This window comes from Callithrix jacchus, chromosome 6 (assembly GCF_049354715.1).
Source record: "Callithrix jacchus isolate 240 chromosome 6, calJac240_pri, whole genome shotgun sequence".
In the NCBI taxonomy this organism is placed as follows: domain Eukaryota; kingdom Metazoa; phylum Chordata; class Mammalia; order Primates; family Cebidae; genus Callithrix; species Callithrix jacchus.
In genome coordinates this window covers 160396168-160420600 of record NC_133507.1, presented here as the reverse complement: position 1 = coordinate 160420600, position 24433 = coordinate 160396168, and the positions used below count along the sequence as shown (strand labels likewise).

At 56.9% G+C, this 24433-nt stretch overlaps 1 protein-coding gene across 12 annotated transcripts in view; it reads left to right on the top strand.

The window, feature by feature from the left end:
* The window catches only part of HDAC4 (histone deacetylase 4), a 372535-nt gene that overhangs the window by 322498 nt on the left and 25604 nt on the right, over nt 1-24433 (top strand). For all 12 annotated transcript variants that reach the window (XM_078328916.1, XM_035306239.3, XM_078328922.1 and 9 more), the window contains 6 exons: nt 7304-7350; nt 12024-12131; nt 15417-15472; nt 18685-18772; nt 21316-21435; nt 22335-22432. In XM_078328916.1, coding sequence (XP_078185042.1) covers nt 7304-7350; nt 12024-12131; nt 15417-15472; nt 18685-18772; nt 21316-21435; nt 22335-22432 — 517 coding nt within the window. The remainder of the gene's footprint in view (nt 1-7303; nt 7351-12023; nt 12132-15416; nt 15473-18684; nt 18773-21315; nt 21436-22334; nt 22433-24433) is intronic.

Here is a 24433-nt window from a genome sequence, read left to right as displayed (position 1 = left end):
CAGCACAGACCCGGGGATGGGAGGTCCCAGGACACAGAGCACAGACCTGGGGATGGGAGGTCCCAGGACACAGAGCACAGACCCGGGGATGGGAGGTCCCAGGACGCACAGCACAGACCCGGGAATGGGAGGTCCCAGGACACAGAACACAGACCCGGGGATGGGAGGTCCCAGGACACAGAACACAGACCCGGGGATGGGAGGTCCCAGGACACAGAACACAGACCCGGGGATGGGAGGTCCCAGGACACAGAACACAGACCCGGGGATGGGAGGTCCCAGGATGCACAGCACAGACCCGGGGATGGGAGGTCCCAGGACACAGAGCACAGACCAGGGGATGGGAGGTCCCAGGATGCACAGCACAGACCAGGGGATGGGAGGTCCCAGGACACAGAACACAGACCCAGGGATGGGAGGTCCCAGGATGCACAGCAGAGACCCGGGGATGGGAGGTCCCAGGACGCACAGCACAGACCCGGGGATGGGAGGTCCCAGGACACAGAACACAGACCCGGGGATGGGAGGTCCCAGGATGCACAGCACAGACCCGGGGATGGGAGGTCCCAGGATGCAGAGCACAGACCCGGGGATGGGAGGTCCCAGGACACAGAACACAGACCCGGGGATGGGAGGTCCCAGGACACAGAGCACAGACCCGGGGATGGGAGGTCCCAGGATGCACAGCACAGACCAGGGGATGGGAGGTCCCAGGACACAGAACACAGACCCATGGATGGGAGGTCCCAGGATGCACAGCAGAGACCTGGGGATGGGAGGTCCCAGGACACAGAACACAGACCCGGGGATGGGAGGTCCCAGGACACACAGCACAGACCCGGGGATGGGAGGTCCCAGGACGCACAGCACAGACCCGGGGATGGGAGGTCCCAGGACGCACAGAGCACAGACCCGGGGATGGGAGGTCCCAGGACGCGCAGAGCACAGACCCGGGGATGGGAGGTCCCAGGACGCGCAGAGCACAGACCCGGGGATGGGAGGTCCCAGGACGCGCAGAGCACAGACCCGGGGATGGGAGGTCCCAGGACGCACAGCACAGACCCGGGGATGGGAGGTCCCAGGACGCGCAGAGCACAGACCCGGGGATGGGAGGTCCCAGGACGCGCAGAGCACAGACCCGGGGATGGGAGGTCCCAGGACGCGCAGAGCACAGACCCGGGGATGGGAGGTCCCAGGACGCGCAGAGCACAGACCCGGGGATGAGAGGTCCCAGGACGCGCAGAGCACAGACCCGGGGATGGGAGGTCCCAGGACGCAGAGCACAGACCCGGGGACGGGAGGTCCCAGGGCACACAGAGCACAGACCCGGGGACGGGAGGTCCCAGGACGCAGAGCACAGACCCGGGGATGGGGGCCCCCAGGGCTCCCTTTGTTCCTTGATAACGTACTTCCCTGCCTCCCTGAACCAGGACAGTCACTGCCCACTGGTTTTCTTTCCCATCCTCCGTGCCTTTGCCGTGGGAAGAGCACGTCGGCTCTTTCCTGAGCAGGACCCCAGGGAGGCAGGCAGGGAGAGCTGAGAACCGTGAACTCGGGGTTGTAGGGGCAAGGGGAGGGTGGGCTTGTTGACTGTTTGGTGGCTCGTGCCTTGCGGGAGGTGTCCTCCGAGCCAGGCCTGTGCCCAGCAGAGTCAGCCTCAGAGACCCGACGCCTAGTTCTTCATTTGTTCGTCACTCACTCACTCATGCCTTCATCTGCTCGCCAAGGGCATCTTCCATACCGGCTGCTGGTGCCGACGCGGTCACAGACTGAGGACACACATAGGCCCTGGTCTGGGGTGGCAGTAAAGCTGCTTCCAGAATCCCCCCTGTCCTGTGGCTCAGGGCCTTCTAAAATGACAAAAACCTGAAGTTTGGGGAAAGCGGGAATGGAGTGTACAGCAGCAGGATGCAGGGGCAGGGTGCAGCTGAGCAGGCTCACGAGGTGGGTTCTGAGCCAGTGCCAGCATCGGGAACCACCGACCCACCCACAGACCCCGACTGTAGAGACCGTGAACTCAGGGAGGCGCTCAAGACAAGGGCCTGGGCCAAAGCTAGTGGAGAGGTCCCTGGGCCCTGACTGCATGGCCCTACCAGCTGCGTCCCCTGCTGCTTCTCTGGAAAGGGTACAACAGGGGCTTCCTGAGAGCATGGATGCCAAGCCCCCCACCCCTCCCCACTGGGCTGCCAGCATGCTGACCTTTACTCTCCCCAGCAGAAGACAGAAGATCCCTCTGTGGATTGACCACCCCAAAGAAGCTGACATCAGCAGCCCCCAGCAAATAGCCCCCGAGATCCCTTACACTGGTGCTCACTGTTCTTAAGCCCCAGTGTGCCCAGAGCTTCCACCCGGCTGCTGGCACATTCCCTTAGGGGTGCGCTGCCAAGGAGGACCCAGGTCTGAGAAACACACCTCACAGGGAAGTGGAGATGGAGCCACACAGGGAAGGCACTAACCCAGCTGCCCTTGGTGCCCTCAGAGAGAGGACACTGCATCCACGTAACGTGGACAAGTGCCATAGAAATGTGGAAAGCGCAGGAGGTTTAGAGAAGACAAAAATTAAATGCCCGACCACAGAAAGAGAAAATCCTCAGACTGGAAGATAGAGTGATATAACCTCCCAGAAACCGGAGCGAAACGTGGCAGTGCTGGGAAGCTGGGAAATGAGATGAGGGAGGCCAGACAGAGCTCACTCCAGCATGCAGGGCCCACGCAGCAGGAGTTCCCAGGGAAGGCAAAGGCCAGAAGAGGCACCTGTGGAATTCAGAAGGCCCCAGACGAAAGGCAGAGTCTCCAGGCCACAAAGACTCACTGAGGGTGAGAAAGACCCTCTTGAGGTGCACCAACGGAACCGCAGAATGCAGGGACAGAATGCGACAGCTAGGGTGCTAGACAGAGCTGGGGCCCAAGGCCATGCCACCTCCAAGGGAGCATCATTGCCCTCCTGAGGCTTGTGCCCCACCAAACTGCCAGGTCAGTAGGAAGGGGGCACAAGGCATTCCAGGCAGGCAAGGTCCAAAGCTTCCCCCTTCCAGCTGTTCCTTCTTAGGAAGCCACCAGAGGACCTGCTCTACCGGAGCCAAAGAAAATTGGGAGGCTCGTCATAGAGACCAGCCTCGACTAGAGGGTCTGTGAGATGATGGCGGCCAGGAAGTCTGAGATCACCCTGCAGGGAAGCAGATGCAGCCACCTCTGAGGAAGGGGCATGCGTTCCTAGAGGAGCAGATGACATACGGATCATGGAGAACCTGGGAGAGGCAGGGAGCACCCACTGGGGCTGGGGAAGGGCGCTTCAAGGGCAAGGATGGTGTGGACAGTGGGGAGGGTAGGTGGCCTTGCGTCCAGGAGATTGTGGGCAGAGGCTGTGCATCAAGGCACCAAGGCCAGAGCGTCAGTGGGAGGATGGAGGCAGGACCGGCTCCGCCGGCAGGACCATGGAGGCAGGCTTAGCTCCACCACCTTGCTTAGGTTTCTGAGCGAGTTTCACACAAGATTTAAGCCACATGATCAGAAGGAAAGCAGAAAGTCAGATGTGTGGTGTCCGTGGGGAGATAGTCAAGGACAGAAGGAGCTCGGAGCTCTCTTTCCTGCGACGGCTGGTTACCCGATGGGCCCCGGTCCTTGGTTCACAGCCCGCGTTGGGCCCTTAAGGCCCTTTCTTATGGAAGTTCCAGCAACGCTTTGCCCGTTGCTGTCCTCCGAAGGCAGCCGTTGTAGTGCGGTTTGTCCTGTTTACGGGCAGTTTGCTCGTTCTCTTTCCTGCAAAGCTTTGTGCTTTAAAATCTGTTCACATTCCTGTGAGGATACCTCACCCGTTGCCTTCTCACAACTTGAAATCGATTTTTGAATTTCCGACAATTATCCTAACCCAGAAACTTCATTATCACCCACCTAAGTATTTCAGACAGTAACAGCCAGTGATGATCTTGAGTTTTTCGAACGTAACCCTAATGAGGAGTTTGAGCACCACTGTGTGATTTTTTTCTTTCCTCTTTTAATGGAATCCACAAGCCGCTAAGCTGCTTCCAAGGGCTTTCATGTTTCCTTTCTGATGTGCTGGGACGCCACACAGAAGGCTCAGCTGAACCGGACTGTGGGCCTCAGACAGGCTGGCTGCTGTCCTAGGTGCCGCTGGAAGTCACATGGCTCATCCGCTCATGTCAGCTGGCACAGTGCTGTGTCCAGGGAGACCTGGGCCTCTAGGGAATGGGTGCCGGTGAAGCTTAGGGGAGAGTGCGGCAGGAAGATGACTTGGCACAGCCAGGGCGTCCTCCCAACCAGGAAGCAGGAGCAGCGGTGAGAGGACCTACCCCCGGCACAGAACGCCTGTCCGCCAGCCTGCGGCTAACGGTCAAGTAGTAAGGCCGGCCGTTCATGGGGCTTCCGGCCCTGTTCGCAGGCTGGAATGTTTCGGGGCTCGGTGTTGCTGATTGCGGCTGCAAAGTTCGGGAGGCGCTGGGCTCCTCGGGGCTGTCACCAGCGTTCTGTGCCGGTAACTCCATTCCTAGATGCAAGCATTTGAACGCAAGACCATGTACTTTTTCTTTGGTTTTTTGATCTTTGCCAGATAATGAGCAAACTCAAAACAGTCAGATGGCTTGTGGTTTGAATGCAGACAGGGCTGGCTGTGATTTGAAAGAGAGTCGGTGTCTTACAGATACCGGCCGCGTCTGTCTCCTGTGGGTTCACACAGCCGAGCGCTCGCGTCTTTTGGAAAATGAGCTCCCTCATTTCCGGCAGTGTCTTTCGCATGCATGGGAGTAGCCAGTGATGGGAGGAGGCACCCACCAAGCCACTCCCAGCCCCAGCGGCTCAGCTACTCACCAAGGCCAGGACCGCACTTCCAAGGCAGAGCCCGCCCCTGTGGTGACGTTGGTGCTAGGCGACCCCGCTACAGATGACGGGAAGCGAGCAGGACAGCAGGTGGCTTGGCACCCATGCCCTCCTCCATTCTCAGTCTCCTTCCGCCTGCCCACCAGCTCCCTCACCCACCACATCCTGCTCAGCCCCAGCGCCTTCCAAAGGGGCCGGGCGTGCAGGCCGCTTCCCGAGTAGTCAGCCCCACACCCCCTACTTGTTGTCACCAAGGCACAGAGGAGAGCTGGGCCAACATGCCTGTGGGGTGAGGGCTGGCCCCTATGAGCCTCAGGTGAGAAATGTTAGCTCATGCTGTCCCACATCCCAGACTCACATGTGGACATGGGAAGCAGGCTCAGGAGCCATGACTCCAGGCAGGGGTGGGTCTGTGAGCCATGGACGTGGAGGAAGCAGGCCCAGGACAGCACCTGGGAAGGGAAGCGGGAGCCATGCTGGTGCTGCTGCCTCAGCGGGCGTGAGGGCCAGGACCAAGAGGCCAAGGCGGGCCTGCTGAGCACTGTGTTGAGAGCCGGGACAACCGAAGCCCCTGCTGGCTCAGTGCTTTGTACAGCCCAGGCCGGGAGCAGGGACAAGGCGGGCACAGACCCACACCTGCCCTCGGAGCCAGGCCAGGTGGAAAGGAGCATGGACTCTCTCTGACACAGGCTGGCCTCTCCCAGCACGAGGAGCTTTGTCTGGAAATGAGAGTGTTGCAGCATCTCCATGGCACCTGTGCCCCTCAGCTGGCCAGGCCATCCCAGCAGCTAGGGGCCCGGCCTGGCTTCTCTTTGCCTGGGGGGCCTGGGGGCCCCTGAGCCCCTTCTGAAAAGCAGCTGCTGCCCACTGCCCCTGCCTCTGCCCCCTGCCTCCTGCTCTGCTCCCTGTTGGCATGGCACACCCCCAGCCCTGGGATGTGAATGTGGATGTGGACGTGGCCATTCTAGAAGCCTCCAGCCACAATGCGGATGTGTGGCCTCTGCAGAGTGGGAAGAGCCTGGGTCAGCTCTGTGTGCTGGGCCTCATACTAGGGCCTGGCTATGGGCATCTGTGGAGCGTGTGGGCGTCTGTCGGGAATGTGGATGTCTATGGGGGGCTGTGGGCATCCATGAGGGGATGCAGGCATCCTGGAGGGGTATGGGCATCTGTAGCGGGTGTGGGTGTCCATGGGCTAAGGCAAGCAGGCATCCATGGGGAGTGTGGGCATCCATGGGAGGCACGGGCGTCCGTGGGGGGCATGGGCATCCGTGGGGGACGCAGGCATCTGTGGAGGGTGCAGGCGTCTGGGGGGGTGCGGGCATCCATGGGCTAAGGCAGGAGAACCTCTGTTGAGCCTCTCACCTGCGCCAGCCACTCCCCTGTGGCTTGGGGCCATTGCAGTTGCTCTTCCCAGCCAGGCATGCTGTGCCGTCGGGAAGGGTTCCTCGTGCACACCGAGCTTTCCAGTGCGGCAAGCCATCCAGGCAAGAGGCGGGCGGGCCCTGATGGACCCACAGCCAGTCCCTTCCCATGGCCCCGTTGCCTGGGCCTAGGAGTGTGGACCAGAGCACACGGGGTGCGGTCTGCCGTTCGGAGCCAGCAGAGCATGGGAGAGGAGCCCAGGGGACGCAGCTCAGCTGAGGCCAGAAAGTGGGGTACCACACTGGATAAAGGAGCCTCTTATATCAAGCCAGTCTCCCTGGAGCGTGTGAAATGTCACCCCAGCTCCAGCCCAGGAGGGGCCGTGGGCTGTGGAGATCAAGGGGCTGGGGACTCAGGCAGCAGCCCTGTGCCTGGTTCGTGGGGTCTCTTGTCCTCAACAGATGGGTTTTAAGCTGATGACTTGCATTTAGCCAGCACTGGGGTCAAACAAGAAAAAGATAGCACCCCTGTCCTGCGAGCACTTTCACCGTTGGAGCAGGTGTGGGCGCCAGAGCAGTGGGGTGGGGGCCTTGAGGGCCCCAGTTTCCATGGGAGGCAGCTGCGACATCCTTGGAGCCCTCAGTGAGCTGCATACATTCCCAAGGATCTCAGGGTCAAAGAGGCCCCAGCACCCATCTTTAATCCTGGGACCCACCCCTTGTTTGTGTTGGAGGGGGCTGCTGGACAAGCCCTAGGAGCTCAGTGAGGAGCCAGGCTCGGGGTCCGGGAGCAGGATTTGCTGTTAGACACTACCCCTTAGAGGCATGGGGTATAGCAGGCTCACCCCAGGGTACCTTGTACTCCCCAGTGGCTTGGTGCCTCCCCGCAGCCCCTGATGGGCCCAGCTGAGCCCTCACAGGAATCACAGCACCTCTAAGGGCCAGGCACTGACCCGGTATCGGGGCCACAGGGCGTCATGTGGGGAGCAGTTCCCCTCGGTGTCCCACAAATGCCCAAGCACCACTGAAGGCCGCAGAGTGCTCCCAGGGCCTGCCCAGCGCCCGGCCGTGTGCCCCTGGCCTCTCTGACTGTCTCCCTCCCCCAACAGGCTCGCTGGCCTCCGTGTTCGTCCGGCTCCCCTGCGGTGGTGTTGGGGTAAGTGTTCCTTTAATGTGTAAATAATGTCCTGTTTCTTCTCCAGTCCCAGTGGTCACAGAAATCGCAGCCTCCCTTCCCTCAAAGTACGTAATTGCTACCAGGTGTTTTCCACACACAGGGTCTGGCGGGCCGGGGCTGCCCATGTGCGGCTTCAAAGGCCGCGTGAGCCAAGAGCATTTTGACCACAGACACGGGCACCTTTCTCTGAGGAAGGTCATCTGGTGCTCACAGCCTGGGCTATGGGGGGCAGTGGCTCTAGCTGTAAGGAACAGGAGAAACGACCCTCTGTGCAGCCAGCATCTCATCCCCTTCTGAGTCTGCAGCAGTCGTCTGCTCACGTCAGACCACGAGTGTGGCATGGGTCGGACGCGTGTCTCCTCATTTTGTACCCAGTTTCCACCCGAAACTATAGGTGGGGCTCCCAGTGCAGTGACCGTGATTCTCATGGGCCACATGGAGTCTATAGGGCTGCTCGCTGGGCAGGGCCAGCTACGAGTTGCTGATATATAGACCTGGCCTGGGCACGTGAATTCACAAGGACTTTGCGGTCTGGGCATCTGCCCATCGGTCCACACGGGAACAGTCAGGTCTTACAATCAAATTTCTGAATTACAAAAGGGTTCTCCCCTGGCCCCCAGCCTCCTTGATGCAGCCTGGGAAGAGGCGGCAATAGCGAGGGCCACCATGAGAAGGTGAGGCTGGGCCACCGAGGCCCTGCAGTGCCGCGAATCCCCACAGGGTTACAGTCAGGGAGGACAGGCACCCGTGGACGATAGGAGCCGCTGCAGCCGAAACAGTGCAGTGTGTGTGTGATCACAGATTGCCCGGCGAAACTCAAGGTCTGGATTCTGTTATGGAAATGAAACAAAATTGTTTTCTTCCTGAGTTTTTATAAAAATCACTGCTTTGAAAATTATCCCGTCAGAAAGAGAATAAACGGCATTTGTTCATACCACCACCATGCCTCGTAGAGTTATTTTATTTTTGTATTGTAAATAGGCTGCAATCTCTTAATTTGGGGCAAGTTTTTGGCCAGACTTGAAAAGAACTGAATTTGCACTGCCCTGCAGCCAGCCCGCCTGTGCAAGGCAGAATGTATCGTTTGCAAATGAAAGCTGAGTGCAGGGTCAGAGCTGAGGGGGTGAGCCCAGCAGCCCCCCACCAAGTGTTCAGCCCAGATCTGAGGCACACAGATGAGAGCTGCACCCTCCCATCTGGGCACAGGCATGCCCTCGCGCACAGACGCAGATGGCGAAGTTCCCCACGTGGACTCTGGCAGAGAGGGGAGCCTGTTGACATGGGCAGGGAGCAGTGTGGGCCGTGGGGCGTCTTCGGGGACAGCAGTCAGTAGGATGCCTCTTCTTCCTGTTGATTTCCAGGAGTTAGGCCGCCTGGAGGCCTGCGCAGGCCCCTGCCCTGGCTGGGGGGGTGCCCTTACTGTCACTGGCACAGACGCAGCTCTCCTGTGCTTCAGTGTCTCCTCCAGAGCTGGAAGGGGCCAGCCTTTTGGGGTGTCAGGAGGAGCAAAGTAGATCTCAGGAGCCAAAGTGTGGGCACAAGGGAGGTGCTCTTGCCTGGGAGGGCAGAGCAGGTAAGCAGAGCCGGCCATCTTTCCCGAAAGCAGCGGCAAACTCGCATGGAGGTGGATGGGGGCTGGGAACACCGGAAACTCATCTCTCCCCGTGCTGGGAAATGCAGGCCGGAAAGTGCTTTGACCTCTTTTCAAACCCCGTCAGCTCCTGCGTTGCTCCTCTCCACTGACCGCAAGCTTCAACACGGGGAGGAGCTGGTGTCCCTGCTTGGCCTCACCCGGCAGGGTCCTGGTCTGCTCCAGTGCGCCTGGCTCCCTATGGCAACTCTGACCTTCCCAAAGGCCTCCCAGCCCTGCCAGCCCTTGAGATTCTCCATGGAATATTTCTCTGTGTTTCCTCCCCACCTTTTTTGAGAGAAGGAAAGAGAGAAAAAAATTTTAAAAACCAGAGCGAGCTATTTGCTCCTTCCCGCATTAGCAGTTGCTGCCACCTGCCCTGAGCCAGGCTGCTGCTCCGTGGTACACACCTGGGCCAGGCTCCCTGCAAGAGCCCGGGAGATCCTGGAACTCCGTGCTCATCCCTGAGAGCTGGAGCTGTGGTCCTGAAATAGGCGAAGGGGTCTCTTAAGTTCTCTAGGGACTGGGGCCCTGCAGTGGGGCTGGGGGTTTGCCCCTAACTCTGTGCAAGGCATTCCAGAAACTTCTGAACCCCAGGGCCCCATGGGAGGGGGTACAGCTGGGCCTTTGGACACAGGCACCTCGTGGACCGAGCAGCTCCTTGGCACCCCAGGTGTGCAGAGCCCCCAGAAGATCCTTCAGAACATGGGCGTCCTCCACCCTCCGCTCCTCAGTGTTGGCCTCATCCTTAAGCCCAGTTCATTGTGTGTTCAAGAAAAATCATCTCTGGGTGCTGTCCCCACAGTAGCAGCCTGAGGGCCCGGCCTGCCTGGGACCTCGCCTCCCCTGGCAGACACAGGGCAGCTGGCAGAATCTCTCCCTGCCCGGCTCTCACTCTGGGAGGTCACCTTGGATTTTTTTTTTTTCCCCTCTTTGGAGACAGAGCCTCACTCTGTCACCCAGACTGGAGTGCAGTGGTGCGTTCATGGCTCACTGCAGCCTCGACCTCTCCCGCCTCAGCCTCCTGAGTTGCAGGGAATACAGGCCCAGCCCACCACATCTGAATAATTTTCTTTTTTAGTTTTGCAGAGATGGGGTCTCACTGTTGCCCAGGCTGATCTCAAACTCCTGGCCTCAAGCGATCCTCCTGCCTCGGCCTCCCAATGTGTTGGTAATATAAACATGAGCTGCCACACCCCTGCTACCTTTCATTTTAATGAATTGATTCTCCGGCTGAAATCGTCGGCCTGGAATAGTCCTATTTATGTGGCTGCATCCGTGAGTAACAATACGGCGTTATTGAGAGGAGAAGCCATTCCTTACAGGTTAAATATTAACACTGTGGAGGGTAGGTAAAATGGAGAGTTACTTTGACATTTGGAAACCATTTATAGAATATAGAAGTTTGGTCATCGTAAAGAAAACCATCGCATACCCTCAGGAAATGTCTTCAGCCCCTTGAGAGCGCATTTTAACTCACGTTGCTTTGATGACGAAGCTTTAAGACCACCTGGAAGGAAGCCCTCCCTCCCCACAAAATGAGTGGCATCTGTCAAGTGGCAAGTCTGCCTGGTGGTGGACAGGAGCACTCAAGGGCCTGGTCTGGGGAAGGACTAGGCAGGGTGGACACGCCTGGCTCCTGCTTATGAGCCCAGAGCACTCGGCACTCAGAGAGGCTCGGTTTGCAAGGAGGCGCCCTGCAATCGAGCTGCAATAGACCTGGTCAGCACCATGGTGAAGCTGAGAAACCTACAATGACAGCTTCTATGTCCTCCACCGGGCGGTCACGTCCAGGTCCCCAGTGTGTTTGCCCAGGGAGCCTGCTCACCCCACAGCATCTTGCAGGCAGGGGACACACTTGGGGACAGTGCTCAGGTGCCCTGTGTATTTCCTCACAGCTCCCTGATGCCTCCATCCCCTGGCCAGACTCCCATAGGAGACTGCTCTGCAGAACTGGCCGTCCAGGTCCTGGTCGTCTTTCCTCCCAAAATGAGGCAGGGCTGCGAGAAATTTCTACCGTCCTTAAATAAATAAACAGCCCAACACATAGTTGGGGATTATTGACATGTTTATGTGAAACAGTTCTTCTGTCTGAAGTGGAAAGGCTGGCAGGCTCACCTGCTGGTGCCTGGGCAGAGCCGGGTGCCGTCAGCAGGACAGAGCTGGGCAGCTCTCCTCGCCCGCCCATGCCCCCAGGTCTGCTTCACTACACTGGTCAGCACGTGGAGCTTCCAGTTGAACTCTCCACAGGAGGAGTCAGTGTTGGAAGAGACTGGTCCAGATTCCCCTTACATTTCCTTTTGCTGCTAATTGCTAGACAGGTTGACTACCCCTTATCCGAAATGCTTGGGGCCAGAAGTATTTCAGATTTTGGAATATTTGCATTATGCTTACCAGTTGAGCACCCGTAATCTAAAAATCTGAAATCCAAAATGCCCCAGAGCGCATTTCCTCTGAGCATCGAACAGGCACCAGAAAGTTTCCAATGGTTTTTTTCCCTCTCTGGAGACAGAGCCTCACTCCGTTTTCCAGGCTGGAGGGCAGTGGTGCGTTCACAGCTCACTGCAGCCTCGGCCTCCTGGGCTCAAGCAGTCTTCCTGCCTCAGCCTACAAGATGCCTTTGTAGCATTTCGGATTTTAAGATTTTCAGATCAGAGTAAGTCAACCCGAATAGCTCTCCTAACCACAATTCCAGTTTTAAAGGAAGAGAGGATGTAGATCACCTTGACATCATTCCTTTTAGTTCCAAGTATATTGGAGCAATTGAGGGAATAGAGGATGCCTCAGAGCAGGTCAGGACACATTCATCTTATTTCTGATGAATTCTCTTGTGTCTCCCTGTTTAAGTTTTGTGGCATGTCTTAAAATGATCGAAGCCCAAACCTGGGCTGAGGCTGCCTGGCTGTGGCTGGCCCTGAGGTTTTGGAGGCAGAGCCCATGGGGCCTGAGCTGCTCTGCCCAGCCAGCGCTGGTGGTGATGTTACCGGGGACGTGACCTCACTGTGGGGTGTTATTTCCACAGGTGGACAGTGACACCATCTGGAATGAGGTGCACTCAGCAGGGGCCGCCCGCCTGGCCGTGGGCTGCGTGGTGGAGCTGGTCTTCAAGGTGGCCACAGGAGAACTGAAGGTCAGTCGGCCCGAGCAGCTGTGGGCTCCCAGGAGGCCTGCCACAGATTCCCAGTGTGGGGAGGGACCGCCCACTGCGTCCCCCTCTCATCAGGTGGGGAGGCGACTGTCAGCACAGCCTCGCTACTGAATGAGAGAGACGTGCCCACACTCGTGACAGGTTATGCCCTGGTGCAGATTCTCAAAGATCTGCATCGTAACAACCCTGTACACTCTTGAAAATTGTAGAGGAGCCGGAAGAGCTTCTGTTTCCCATGCTTTACATCCACGGTATTGACCATATGAGAGATGAAAACTGAGACGTTTTCAAAATGTTTAATTTAAACAGCACGAATGTCTGGCTCTGTAGACAACAGCTAGGTTGTCACACCTGCTTGGTATCATTCTGGCCACATGTTGAAGTTCGTGAAGGAATCCTGGCCCCACATGGATACGTAGCTAGAAATGGAGGAGGACCTCACAGACTTTTTCAGAGGGATTCTAACTGTGGCTATTCTTTGACAGAATGCCAAAAATTCCACAAGTGCTAGCGTCTTGAAAATGAGCTGCAGTGTGGAAGCTGAACTCAGATCGGGGCCTCCTCTTCTCTTCCTTCGTTACGTTTAACCAAAGCATTAGCCCTTCTTGGAGGTCAAATGGACCTCTCGTTCATGGGTGATTGGTAGCACCGTGCATTGGTCATTTGGAAATTTAGCTTCATGGAGTTACATGGACCTTCCATATTCTGTCACATACAGTATCAAAAAAGTCATTAATTTTTTTTTTTAAAGGGGGGTTTCACTCTTATCCAGGCTGGAGAGCAATGGTGAGATCGTGGCTCACTGCAACCTCCACCTCCCAGGTTCAAGCAATTCTCCTGCCTCAGCCTCCTGATTTGCTGGGATTACAGGCATATGCTACCATACCCGGCCAATTTTGTATTTTTTTTTTTTAATAGAGACAGGGTTTCATCCTGTTGGTCAGGCTGGTCTCCAACTCCCAACCTCAGGTGATCCACCCACCTGGGCCTCCCAAAGTGTTTTTGAAACCATTAATATCACCCCCATCTCAGCAGAAGTCGTGTGAGCAGTGGGAGAGCCATCAGGCTTACAGAGGCAGAACCGTGTGTTCCAAACTTAGAATTTTTACTTGAAAGCTCAAATTTTGTCACACTTCCTTCCCATGTCTTTACTCGGTCTTAAAAGGACGTGTGTTTGAGGGTGGAGAACTAATAACATGTCTGAATGCTGCTTCGAGGATGTGGTTAAGGGAAGCTGCGTACACACATATACAACACATGATACACACACACATATACAACACACATGATACACACACAACACACACATACAACATACACGATAACACATATACAACATACATGACACACACATACAACATACACGACACACATACAACATACTTGATACACACAACACACACATATACACACGATACACACACAACACATACAACATACACGATACACACATATACAATATACATGATACACACATATACAACACACATGATACAGATACAACATACACGATACACACACAACACACATACAACATACACGATACACATACAACATACACAATACAGACATACAACATACATGATACATGCACAACACACATACAACATATATGATACACACATACAACATACACGATACACAACACACATATACAACATACACAATACACACTACACACACGATACACACACATATACAACACATGATACACGACACACACATATACAACATACACGATACACACATATACAACATACACGATACACACACATACAACACACGATACACACACACATATACAACATACACGATACACACATATACAACATACATGATACACGACACACACATATACAACATACACGATACACACACAACACACACATATACAACATACACGATACACACATACAACATACACGATACACATATACAACATACATGATACAACATACACGATACACAACACACATATACAACATACACGATACACAACACACACATGTACAACATACACGACACACACATATACAACATACACGATACACACAACATACACGATACAACATGATACACACAACACACATACAACATACATGATACACACATACAACACATGATACATACATAACATACACGATACACACATACAACATGCGATACACATATACAACATACATGATACACATATACAATATACACGATACGCACACATATACAACATACACAATACACACGTATAAACATACATGATACCCACACAACACACATGCACACACACCCTCAGGCTGTCCCTGCCCAGCCCCCGGCACAGGTGTCAGCGCGGTGAGAAGAGCACATGGAGCCTCAGGACTGTGGCCAGCAGACCCTCAGCAGGGTTCGAGGCCGCAGGGGTGTGCAGCCTGCCCTCGGAAGTACCACGCACAGGGTGTGGATGTGCAGAAATGTAGAGGGGCTGGGGCCTCTGGAGAGCATTTGCCACCACGTCGCTGGTTGCCCTTGCCCCTTCCTGAACCTGGTCCCTGTGGCGTCCAGCTCACCCCGCCCAGGCTTTGCTCACCAGTGGCTGGCCGGCTCTTTTGAAGTTCCATTACAGACCTTGACCACACCATGTCCTGGTGCTGGTGAGACCAGGAGGCCCGTAAGCCATTTTCATGGCAGCAACTACAGAGTGGCTGGCAGATGGATTTTTGACACCTAAGTGACAGGGCAGAGAACAGCGTTTTGGCCCAGTGCAAGAGGAGCTGTCTCATGGGCTGCCCAGTTGCCTGCCATCCTGGGAGCAGCCACAGCAAGGGCAGAGGCAGTCATGTTAAGGCTGAGCTGGGGCAGAGCCTGAGCACCTGCCGTGCAGCCACATGTGAGCAGGGCCCCGTCTGCTCCGTCTTCCTCCAGTGGCCTCCTGGCAGGTCCTGGTCTCCAGCCAATGGGGAGCAAGCGCACCCCTTCCACATCACCCAGACCCCTGAGCCAAGGGCCCCACACCTTGCCGACAGCGCCAAGGGCAGGGCAAGGCACCTGCTTGTCATCCTGGTGACTGCGTTTCGGAGGAACCATAAGTAGCTCCGAGACCTCTTGAGGAGAAGGTCCCAGGCTTCTCGGAAAGGCTCACAGCTGGCCCTGCATCACTGTGGCCAGGGTGCGGAGAGAAACTGTCCTCCCACGTGGCCCAGCTGTGCTGAAAGTTGAGTATGCAACCATTTTCCCGTGGCTACAAAGCATGTCTTTTGTCACTCTCTCCCGGCTGTCTGGTGTCACCTGCAGAACGGCTTTGCTGTGGTCCGCCCCCCTGGACACCACGCGGAGGAGAGCACGCCCATGTGAGTACACGCTGCAGCCCCACGCAGCAGGGGAGCCCGGGTCTCCGTCCCCTCGCTTAGGGCTGGGTGGCTGCCTGAGTGACCGCAGGGAGCCCAGGGCACCAAGTGCTGGTGTGGTCCCAGCTTCCGGGCGCCCAGGCCTGTGGGCGTCACTGCTTGGTTATAATGGAGACAGATGGAGAGAAAGGAAGGAAAGGGCCTGTGGAGGTCAGTCCAGAGAAGCCTCTGGTTGTTAAGGAGTTGTTGGCACTTGGGAGGAAACACCACGTCCTCCCCAGTGAGTCCCTGCGGCCCTTTATCATCTGGAGTACTCAGGCCATCTTGTGCGTGGCCTTTCAGCCTCCTGCTGACCGCCGGGTACTGACGTGGCAAGTCTCAGAGCCTCGTCCACACAGGCGGCTATCCAGATGCTGTTTTGGGTCTTTCAGAGACTGCTGACTGTCCACATGGCTGAGGACTGGGCAAGGTGGGGAGTGTGGGGTGTGGGTCGTCCCGGAGGACCAGTGGGAGGGCGGACCGCAGCTGCGTGTGGAGTGCCTTGAGGCCCGCACCCCTGGGTGGTGAGTCAGTGAGCTGTCCCATAAGAGCACGCTGTCTGGGGGGACGTTAGCCACTCTAGTGAGGAGGATGGGTGCTAGAAGGAGTGGCTCCCTGTGCTCTGGAGATGGAGAAGGGGTACCTGATCTCACCAGCTACAGAGGAGGAGGTGGCCTGGGGCTCTGCCTTGGCCAGTTTAATCCACAGTTTGTCAAATAGGCACCGAAAGACAAGTGCAGATACCAACAAGCTCATTGTCAAGGTGCAGCCAAGAAGCAGTCAGAGCGAGACACGCAGGGGCCAGGAAGGGGCCTCCCTGCGACCCCGGGAACTCGACGTCAGTGCAGGGGCCAGCAGCGCCCTGTCACATCGGGGGTGAGATGGTCAGGTCCGCGTGTTAGAACGGAATCTCCTTTGTGCAGAGAGGAGACTGTAGCTGCCAGGGAGGCATTCCTGTTGGAATCTCTGGCTTTACCTGAAACCGCATGGTTGGTAAACACCCCAGAGCACCCCATGTCCCTGTGGCCCCAGGCTTACTGCTCCGTTTCTCTGACGTTTCTTTTCTGATCGAACCCGAGGTGTGGAATATTCTGAATAATGAGCCTCAGATGAAGAGAAACCAATTCTTCTTGGTCGCAGCTCTTCACTGTGCTCCCTGTGAGCTGCTGCAGGAGCTCAGAGTCCAGGGCGCCCCCAGGCGTGTCAGAGTCCAGGGCGCCCCAGGCGTGTCAGAGTCTAGGGCATCCCCAGGCGTGTCAGAGTCCAGGGCACCCCAGGCGTGTCAGAGTCTAGGGCGCCCCCAGGCGTGTCAGAGTCTAGGGCATCCCCAGGCGTGTCAGAGTCTAGGGCATCCCCAGGCGTGTCAGAGTCCAGGGCATCCCCAGGCGTGTCAGAGTCCAGGGCATCCCCAGGCGTGTCAGAGTCTAGGGCATCCCCAGGCGTGTCAGAGTCCAGGGCATCCCCAGGCGTGTCAGAGTCTAGGGCGCCCCCAGGCGTGTCAGAGTCTAGGGCATCCCCAGGCGTGTCAGAGTCTAGGGCATCCCCAGGCGTGTCAGAGTCCAGGGCATCCCCAGGCGTGTCAGAGTCCAGGGCGCCCCCAGGCGTGTCAGAGTCTAGGGCATCCCCAGGCGTGTCAGAGTCCAGGGCATCCCCAGGCGTGTCAGAGTCCAGGGCATCCCCAGGCGTGTCAGAGTCTAGGGCGCCCCCAGGCGTCTCAGAGTCTAGGGCATCCCCAGGCGTGTCAGAGTCCAGGGCACACCCAGGCGTGTCAGAGTCCAGGGCGCCCCAGGCGTGTCAGAGTCTAGGGCACCTCCAGGCGTGTCAGAGTCTAGGGCATCCCCAGGCATGTCAGAGTCTAGGGCATCCCCAGGCGTGTCAGAGTCCAGGGCATCCCCAGGCGTGTCAGAGTCTAGGGCGCCCCCAGGCGTGTCAGAGTCTAGGGCATCCCCAGGCGTGTCAGAGTCCAGGGCGCCCCCAGGCGTGTCAGAGTCCAGGGCGCCCCCAGGTGTGTCAGACTCTAGGGCGCCCCCAGGCGTGTCAGAGTCTAGGGCGCCCCCATGTGTGTCAGAGTCTAGGGCATCCCCAGGCGTGTCAGAGTCTAGGGCATCCCCAGGTGTGTCAGAGTCTAGGGCGCCCCCAGGCGTGTCAGAGTCCAGGGTGCCCTCAGGCGTGTCAGTCTAGGGCGCCCCCAGGCCCGGGGCACCCCCAGGCGTGTCAGGGTCCGGGGTGCCCCCAAGCGTGTCAGAATCCGGGCACCCCCAAGCGTGTCAGAGTCCGGGGCGCCCCCAGGCCTGTGGGCTTCCCCATGCCAGCCTGGATTCTCACAATTAAACCACCAGTAGTTCTGTCTCCACGGGCGTTCAGACAAAGGGAAACTGAGACTGAGAAGCTCTTCATTGTGATTTGAGTCACTCCATAGCTTGCTTTCTTGGTCTCTTGAGTAAGACTAAAATTAATGGTGATTTCGGTATTGGAATACAGAAAGGTCAGCAGTAAGCGACTGAGATGAACAGTGGCCGTGTCTCATGGGCCGTGGTGGGCGGCTCCTGAGAGGAAGGTCCAGGCAAGGAAGAGGGAAATGTCGGTAACATCCGCAATGGGTTTCCCTACCAGAGAGCAGAGGAACATGGGGGACCTCCAAGCAGGCACCGTGTGTGTGTGTGTGTGTGTGTGTGTGTGATGTGGATGTGTGTGATGTGGATGTGTGTGACTGTGATGTGTGTGATGTGTGTGTGTGGTTTGTGTGTGTATGTTTCTGTCTGGGGTGTTCATGTGTATCTGTGCATGTTGTATCTGTGTGGGCTCTGTGTTTGTGGTGCATGGGCATATCTGTGGGGCATGTATGTGTGTAGGGTGTGTTGTGTCGTGTGTGTGTCTGTATGGGGTGTATGCATGTCTGTATCGGTTAATTAGCCGACCCCGTGGCATCGGCTAAGATTCCCCAGTGGCTTGTTCGGGAGCCATGCATGCATGTGTGTGTGCACGAGAGTGTCTGTGTGTGGGGTGCATAGGCATCTCTCACTTAGCTGATTCTGCGGCATCTGTGAAGGCTCCCTCTGCAGCGCACTCAGGAGCCTCTTGGGTCTGTGCACACCCCAGGTGACCCCCTAGCCGGCTGTGGAGAAACTGGCCACCGCCCCTCTGCACTCTGTCCCAGCATCGGTTCTCTCCCACAGGGGTTTTTGCTACTTCAACTCCGTGGCTGTGGCAGCCAAGCTTCTGCAGCAGAGGTTGAGTGTGAGCAAGATCCTCATCGTGGACTGGGTAAGCGGAGCCACGTCCTCAAACTCAGCTCAGGGAGCTCCTGTGTCCTCCCCGAGCAGACAGCAGCATGTGGGGAGGGGAGGTGTGCCTTTGGATCTGGGAAGCTTGAGTTTCTGAAAACGTCTCAAAAACGCAGAAAAGTAAAGCCCCAAACGTGCTGCTGGTCATGTCACAGCTTCCATGAGGCGGCCCTGGCGTGTCCAGGAATGGCCCTGTGGGTGGGGCAGCGGCAGGGCCTCTCTTGGCGAGATCCGCTTGGAAGGCAGGCTCTGGGGAGAAGACTGTGTCCACGTCAACCATGCTTGTGGCCTGGGAGCCTGGCAGGGGTCTCGTGCTAGCAGAACGCGGCACCCTGCTTCCCAGTCACCCCAGTGAGCCTTGCCTTCCTGCTGCTGTGTTGGCACCTGGCCCTCCTGGAATGGGGGTCTCAATGATGCAGTATGACGTCTGCATCTGAATTCCACCAATAGGTGTACTCATTCTTATACTGGAAATTAATAGTCAAGGTGTTATCTTGTCACTCTTTTAAATATACATATTTAGTGTTCTCTTGGGTATCTATGATTTATTTCCTAATTTTTAAGGGAAAAAAAGCAGGCCCCATTAGGTAGGGTTATGATTTGAATTGTAAAAGTCCTGAGATTGGGTAAAGAAACTACACGGCACAGCCCAGGATGGCCAGACAGCCCCCAGGGCAGCCCAGCCCGTTTGGAGAAGCGGGTCAGGGAGGCAGCAGAGCAGCGGGTCCTCCACACCCAAGGACCAGGAGCCAGGAGCCCGCCCTCAGCTCCTCCTAAGGGAGCAGGTAGGGGTCCCCGGGAAGAGAGCAGAGTGAGGCCGTTGACAACTAAAGACTGGGGGGCCCCTCCCCAGCACAAGGTGAAGTGCTAGGACACGCAGACAGCCTGCATAGACCACCTGCGTAGACCACCTCCGTAGACCGCCTGCGTAGACCGCCTGCGTAGACCACCTGCGTAGACCGCCTCCGTAGACCGCCTGCGTAGACCGCCTGCGTAGACCACCTGCGTAGACCGCCTGCATAGACAGCCTGTGTAGACCACCTGCGCAGATCGCCTGTGTAGACCGTGTGGCATAGACCGCCTGCGTAGACAGCCTGCGTAGACAGCCTGTGTAGACCGCCTACGCAGACCGCCTGTGTAGACCGTGTGGCCTAGACCGCCTGCGTAGACAGCCTGCGTAGACGGCCTGTGTAGACCGCCTACGCAGACCGCCTGTGTAGACCATGTGGCCTAGACCGCCTGCGTAGACCGTGTGGCGTGCTCCCTCTGCGCTGAGCTGTGATGTTACTGGGTACTCACCACGCGGACAGGGGCGTCTCGGTGGGAAGCCGCACATCGGGAAAGCATCCACATGCGTCTTCGTGGTGATTACCTACTGAGTCGGATCGAAGATGCTTGTTCCATCTCTCCTCACAGTAGCTGCCCTTCCACCTTTCCTGTGATGAGCACAGATGACGGAGCAGCAAGTTCCTGTGCTGGGGACATGAAGGCTGCATGCCATCTTCTCAGGCACACAGCTGTGCTCAGCAGGGCCACCCCTTGCCTGCCCATCCTGGTGGCCACCTGCAGTGGGGCCGGGGGCAGCACAGCCACCACTGGTAGAAGCCCCAGGCTGCCTCTCACCTCACCCGCTGGTGCATTTGACCTGTGGGTTTTGTGCTTAAGAAACAGTGCTTGCTGTTTGGGCACTGGACCCTGTGCTGTGTGTGCCTGTCACTCACAGCCACGTGGGACCTGTCTCCTGCGAACCCCCCGCCTGACATGGGATTGGCACCTCCTATTTATCCGCAAGTGGGTGAGCCACAGCCAGTGACCCTTCCCCACAGAGGCCGAGGAAACGGCTCACTTGTCAGACATGGCAGGTGCAGGAAATGGGTCAGATGGCTTCATTAGGGAAATGGTGGTCTCCAGGCCAGGCTGAACCCCAGCCCCACCTACTGCTGGAGTCAGGATTGGGCCGTGGCACTAAGGGCAAGGGGAAGCAGCGCTGCAGACGCAAACACTGGCTTTTTTTTTTTTTTTAAGATGGAGTCTCTCTCTGACACCAGGCTGGAGTGCAGTGGCACGATCTCAGCTCACTGCAACCTCTGCCTCCCAGTTCAAGTGATTCTTCTGCCTCAGCCTCCCGAGTAGCTGGGACTACAAGCATGTACCACCATGCCTGGCTAATTTTTTTATTTTTTAGTAGAGATGGGGTTTCACCATGTTGGTCAGGATGGTCTTGATCTCTTGACCTCATGATGCACTTGCCTTGGCCTCCCAAAGTGCTGGGATTACAGGTGTGAGCCACCATGCCCAGCCTACACTGGTCCTGAGAACCTCTGCCATCCTGCACCACGTAGCCCTGATCATGCAGCCCTAGACACATGCCTACCAGGTGCAGGCCTGGCTGGAGGGCAAGGTCATTGCTGAGCAGGAGCTGTTGTCTCTAAGCACAGCCGGGGTTGGGGAGGGTCCTGCAGAGAGTTTGCCCTCTGACACCCAGCTCAGCCCTGAGGCGGCTGTCTGTCCCTGCCCTTTCAGGACGTGCACCACGGAAACGGGACCCAGCAAGCTTTCTACAGCGACCCCAGCGTCCTGTACATGTCCCTCCACCGCTACGATGACGGGAACTTCTTCCCAGGCAGCGGGGCTCCTGATGAGGTAGGTAGGCCTCTGGGAAAAAGGTGGGGGCTGCAGGGAGCCACTCTGGGGGCACAGGGCAGACGGTCCACAGCTGCCCGGCCACAGCGAGCGAGGCCTTCACGCTCACTTCAGCCCAGATGGTAACCAGTCGGGCGTCTGCCTGCTTCACATCGTGTGTGCACACGTGGCCTGTGTTTTGTCCGACGTACAAATGAGAGGCTGGATATCGTTTCTGGTTGCAATCCAGGTGGACGGAGGTGTTAGTGAAGGAGGAGGTGTGTGGTGCCCGTCTTCCTCCGGGCAGGGCCAAGGCCACTGTCTTCCATGGGACACCCTCAGGCAGGGGGCTCTGAACAGCATCCTCTAGCCAGCCTGGGGCTTCATGGCTTCTCCAGGAATGGCAGACCCAGCGGCTCCTTGATAGCGCCCAGGTCCCCTTTCAGAGCCTGCCCCTCTGAATAGAGGCCCCCGCGGCAGGGCTTTCATCCAGCGAAGATGCTCCGTCAGCCTCCGGATCTTACTTTTGTAGAGGAAGTAGAAAATGACAGGCTCATTCAAGACACTTTCTGCCCGAAGAGACCCAGGTCTGACTCCGTGATGTCACCTGTGGCACATAACACAGGGTGGCACATCCCCAGAAACGTCGGTGCAGGGCCTTGGCATGCCGAGGGCAAGGTCAGCGAGAGCCTGCAGCAGCTGGGAAAAGGGGCCCCCATGTTGACGTCAGCACACCCATGGCGGTGGGGCACCTGTCTGTGCACCTTTTAATGAATAGGCACCAGGAAACCAGGACACATGGGCTCTCCCCAGGAGCCCAGCAAGGCCGAGCCCAGCCTGGTGCCACCTGCATCAGGTGTTCCTGTCAGAGAGGTCCCGCTCAGGGTCTGTGACGTGCATTTCTCTCTTTCTGGCCACAGGTGGGCACAGGGCCAGGTGTGGGTTTCAACGTCAACATGGCTTTCACTGGCGGCCTGGACCCCCCCATGGGAGACGCCGAGTACTTGGCAGCCTTCAGGTGAGTCTCTGGGCTGCTCTTCGCACCTGAGGCTGGCAACTTCTCCTCCACGCATGCTCTGGGGAGCACTTGCTAGAGATCAGCGTGTCTGAAACCGGGTCTGTGGGTGAACAGGGGTGCCCCCGTTCATTCTTCAGTGCCAAGCGTGGAGTCTTGGAGACTGCCTTCTTACCACCGGGTCTTTGCGCTCCCTCCTAAGCATTCGGTGGAAGCAGGAGCCCACTTGGGTCTGGGTCCTGATGGTGAGAGTGATGGAGGCAGAGGCCGGGACTTTTGTGCGGCATGTTATGTTCATGAGAAGTAAGGTGAAAATCCTCAGAATCTCCTGAATTCTCTTTCACAAACCTCTTGTGATATGACATCAAATGCAAATACATCTTTTTCTTCCTTATTTATTCCCCCAAATCAACCGGTCAGGGTTGAGCCACAGGGTGGTTTTTTGAGACACAGTGTTTGCTTTTCTCATCAGCTGGCTGTTCTCCTGTGATGGAGGCCAGATTGGAGTCACTCCTGTGACCCAAAAGGGGCTGCTGAGCAGTGGGGGTTTTCTTGTCATCGTTTTAAAATGACGGCTTCACCTGCTGCGGCGGAGCGGCAGAGCCCCGGGGAGCAGCCCACAGACCACATCAATTCCCAGAGCCTGGCAGACCATGGCTCTGTTAGAAAACACCGTCTGTACCGCACTAAAGCCCCATATGGTTCTCAGAGTTCTCCTTTCTCTCACTCCATGGTCTTGTCCTGATTTATGTACATGTAAAACACGTGTGCAGACATATGTCTTTGAGAGGCATGCATCTCTGTATGGATGTGCGTGTCCACGTGCCTGTGGGTGTGTCTTCATCTGTGTGCATGTTTCGGGGTGCTTGTGCAGGTGTCTGCAGCCTTGCACATGTCTGTGGGTGTGTACATGCCTGCGCACATGGACACGTCTGAGTGTGAATGCATGTCTGCGTGCATGCAGGTGTGCATGTGTGTGCATGTCTCTCGAGTACACACCCATGCACTTGCCTTTGCATGCATGTGTCTGTGTGTGTCCTTGTGTGTACACATCTGTGTATGAGTATACACACGTGTGCTGCATCTTTGCATGCCCCTGTCTTTGTGTGTATATCTCTGTGTGCATGTCTGTATGACTATACACACACATGTGCTATGTATCTTTGTGTGCACCTGTCTTTTTTATATCTCTGTGCACACGCCTATGAGTACGCACATGTGTGCTTGTGTGGCTTTGCATGCACGTCTTTGTGTGCACCTGTGTGTGTGCACGTCTCTGGAGGTGAGGCTCTGCGCAAGGACACAGCTGTAAACCTTTTGTGTGGACTCTGCACCATGCTCTCTGCAGCGAATAAGTCACGAAACCTCAGTGTCTGCCCACTCTTCTCTAGCTGGGGTCTAGTGGCCCCCTTGGAAAGACTGTTGGGATCTGGTGACATAAAGGCCTAGCCCAGGAGATGCAGGTCCCCCTCCCCAGGCACTCGGTGGTTCGCAGGAGGAACAGACCCCGTGTGGCAGGGCCCACGCTGCCCGGCTGCTTGGCAGAATTCAGCTGGGCGATGCAGGAGGGAGTTTGTCAGCGCCTCAGTGGACCTGCTCGCCCTGTACCTGGACCACTTTCCTCTGATCTCATGGGTTTGATTTTGATGTTTCTTCTCACTTTTGATCAGATGTAATGTCATCTTGACAGTTCCCCTGCCTAACTGAAGAGAGGACTTCCCCAAATGCGTACCACACCCAAAAATGAGCCCATATGAAACCTGAGCCCCAAGCCTTGGCGTGGGCTTGTCGCCGTGGCTGCACATGGAATATGTGCCCACTGCCCTCCCTTGCTTGTCGCCCCACTGAGAACTGGCCCCCTTTTAAGCTTCTCTGAAAATCAAGTCTCTGGCCACCATGAGAGGTGTAGCTGCAGCCTGGTTGACTTCCTGCCTGAGTAAGCGTTGGTGCTGCCTGGGGAACCCCGGGCCCAGTGTGGCCACGTTCCGGTGCAGAGAGAAGGCA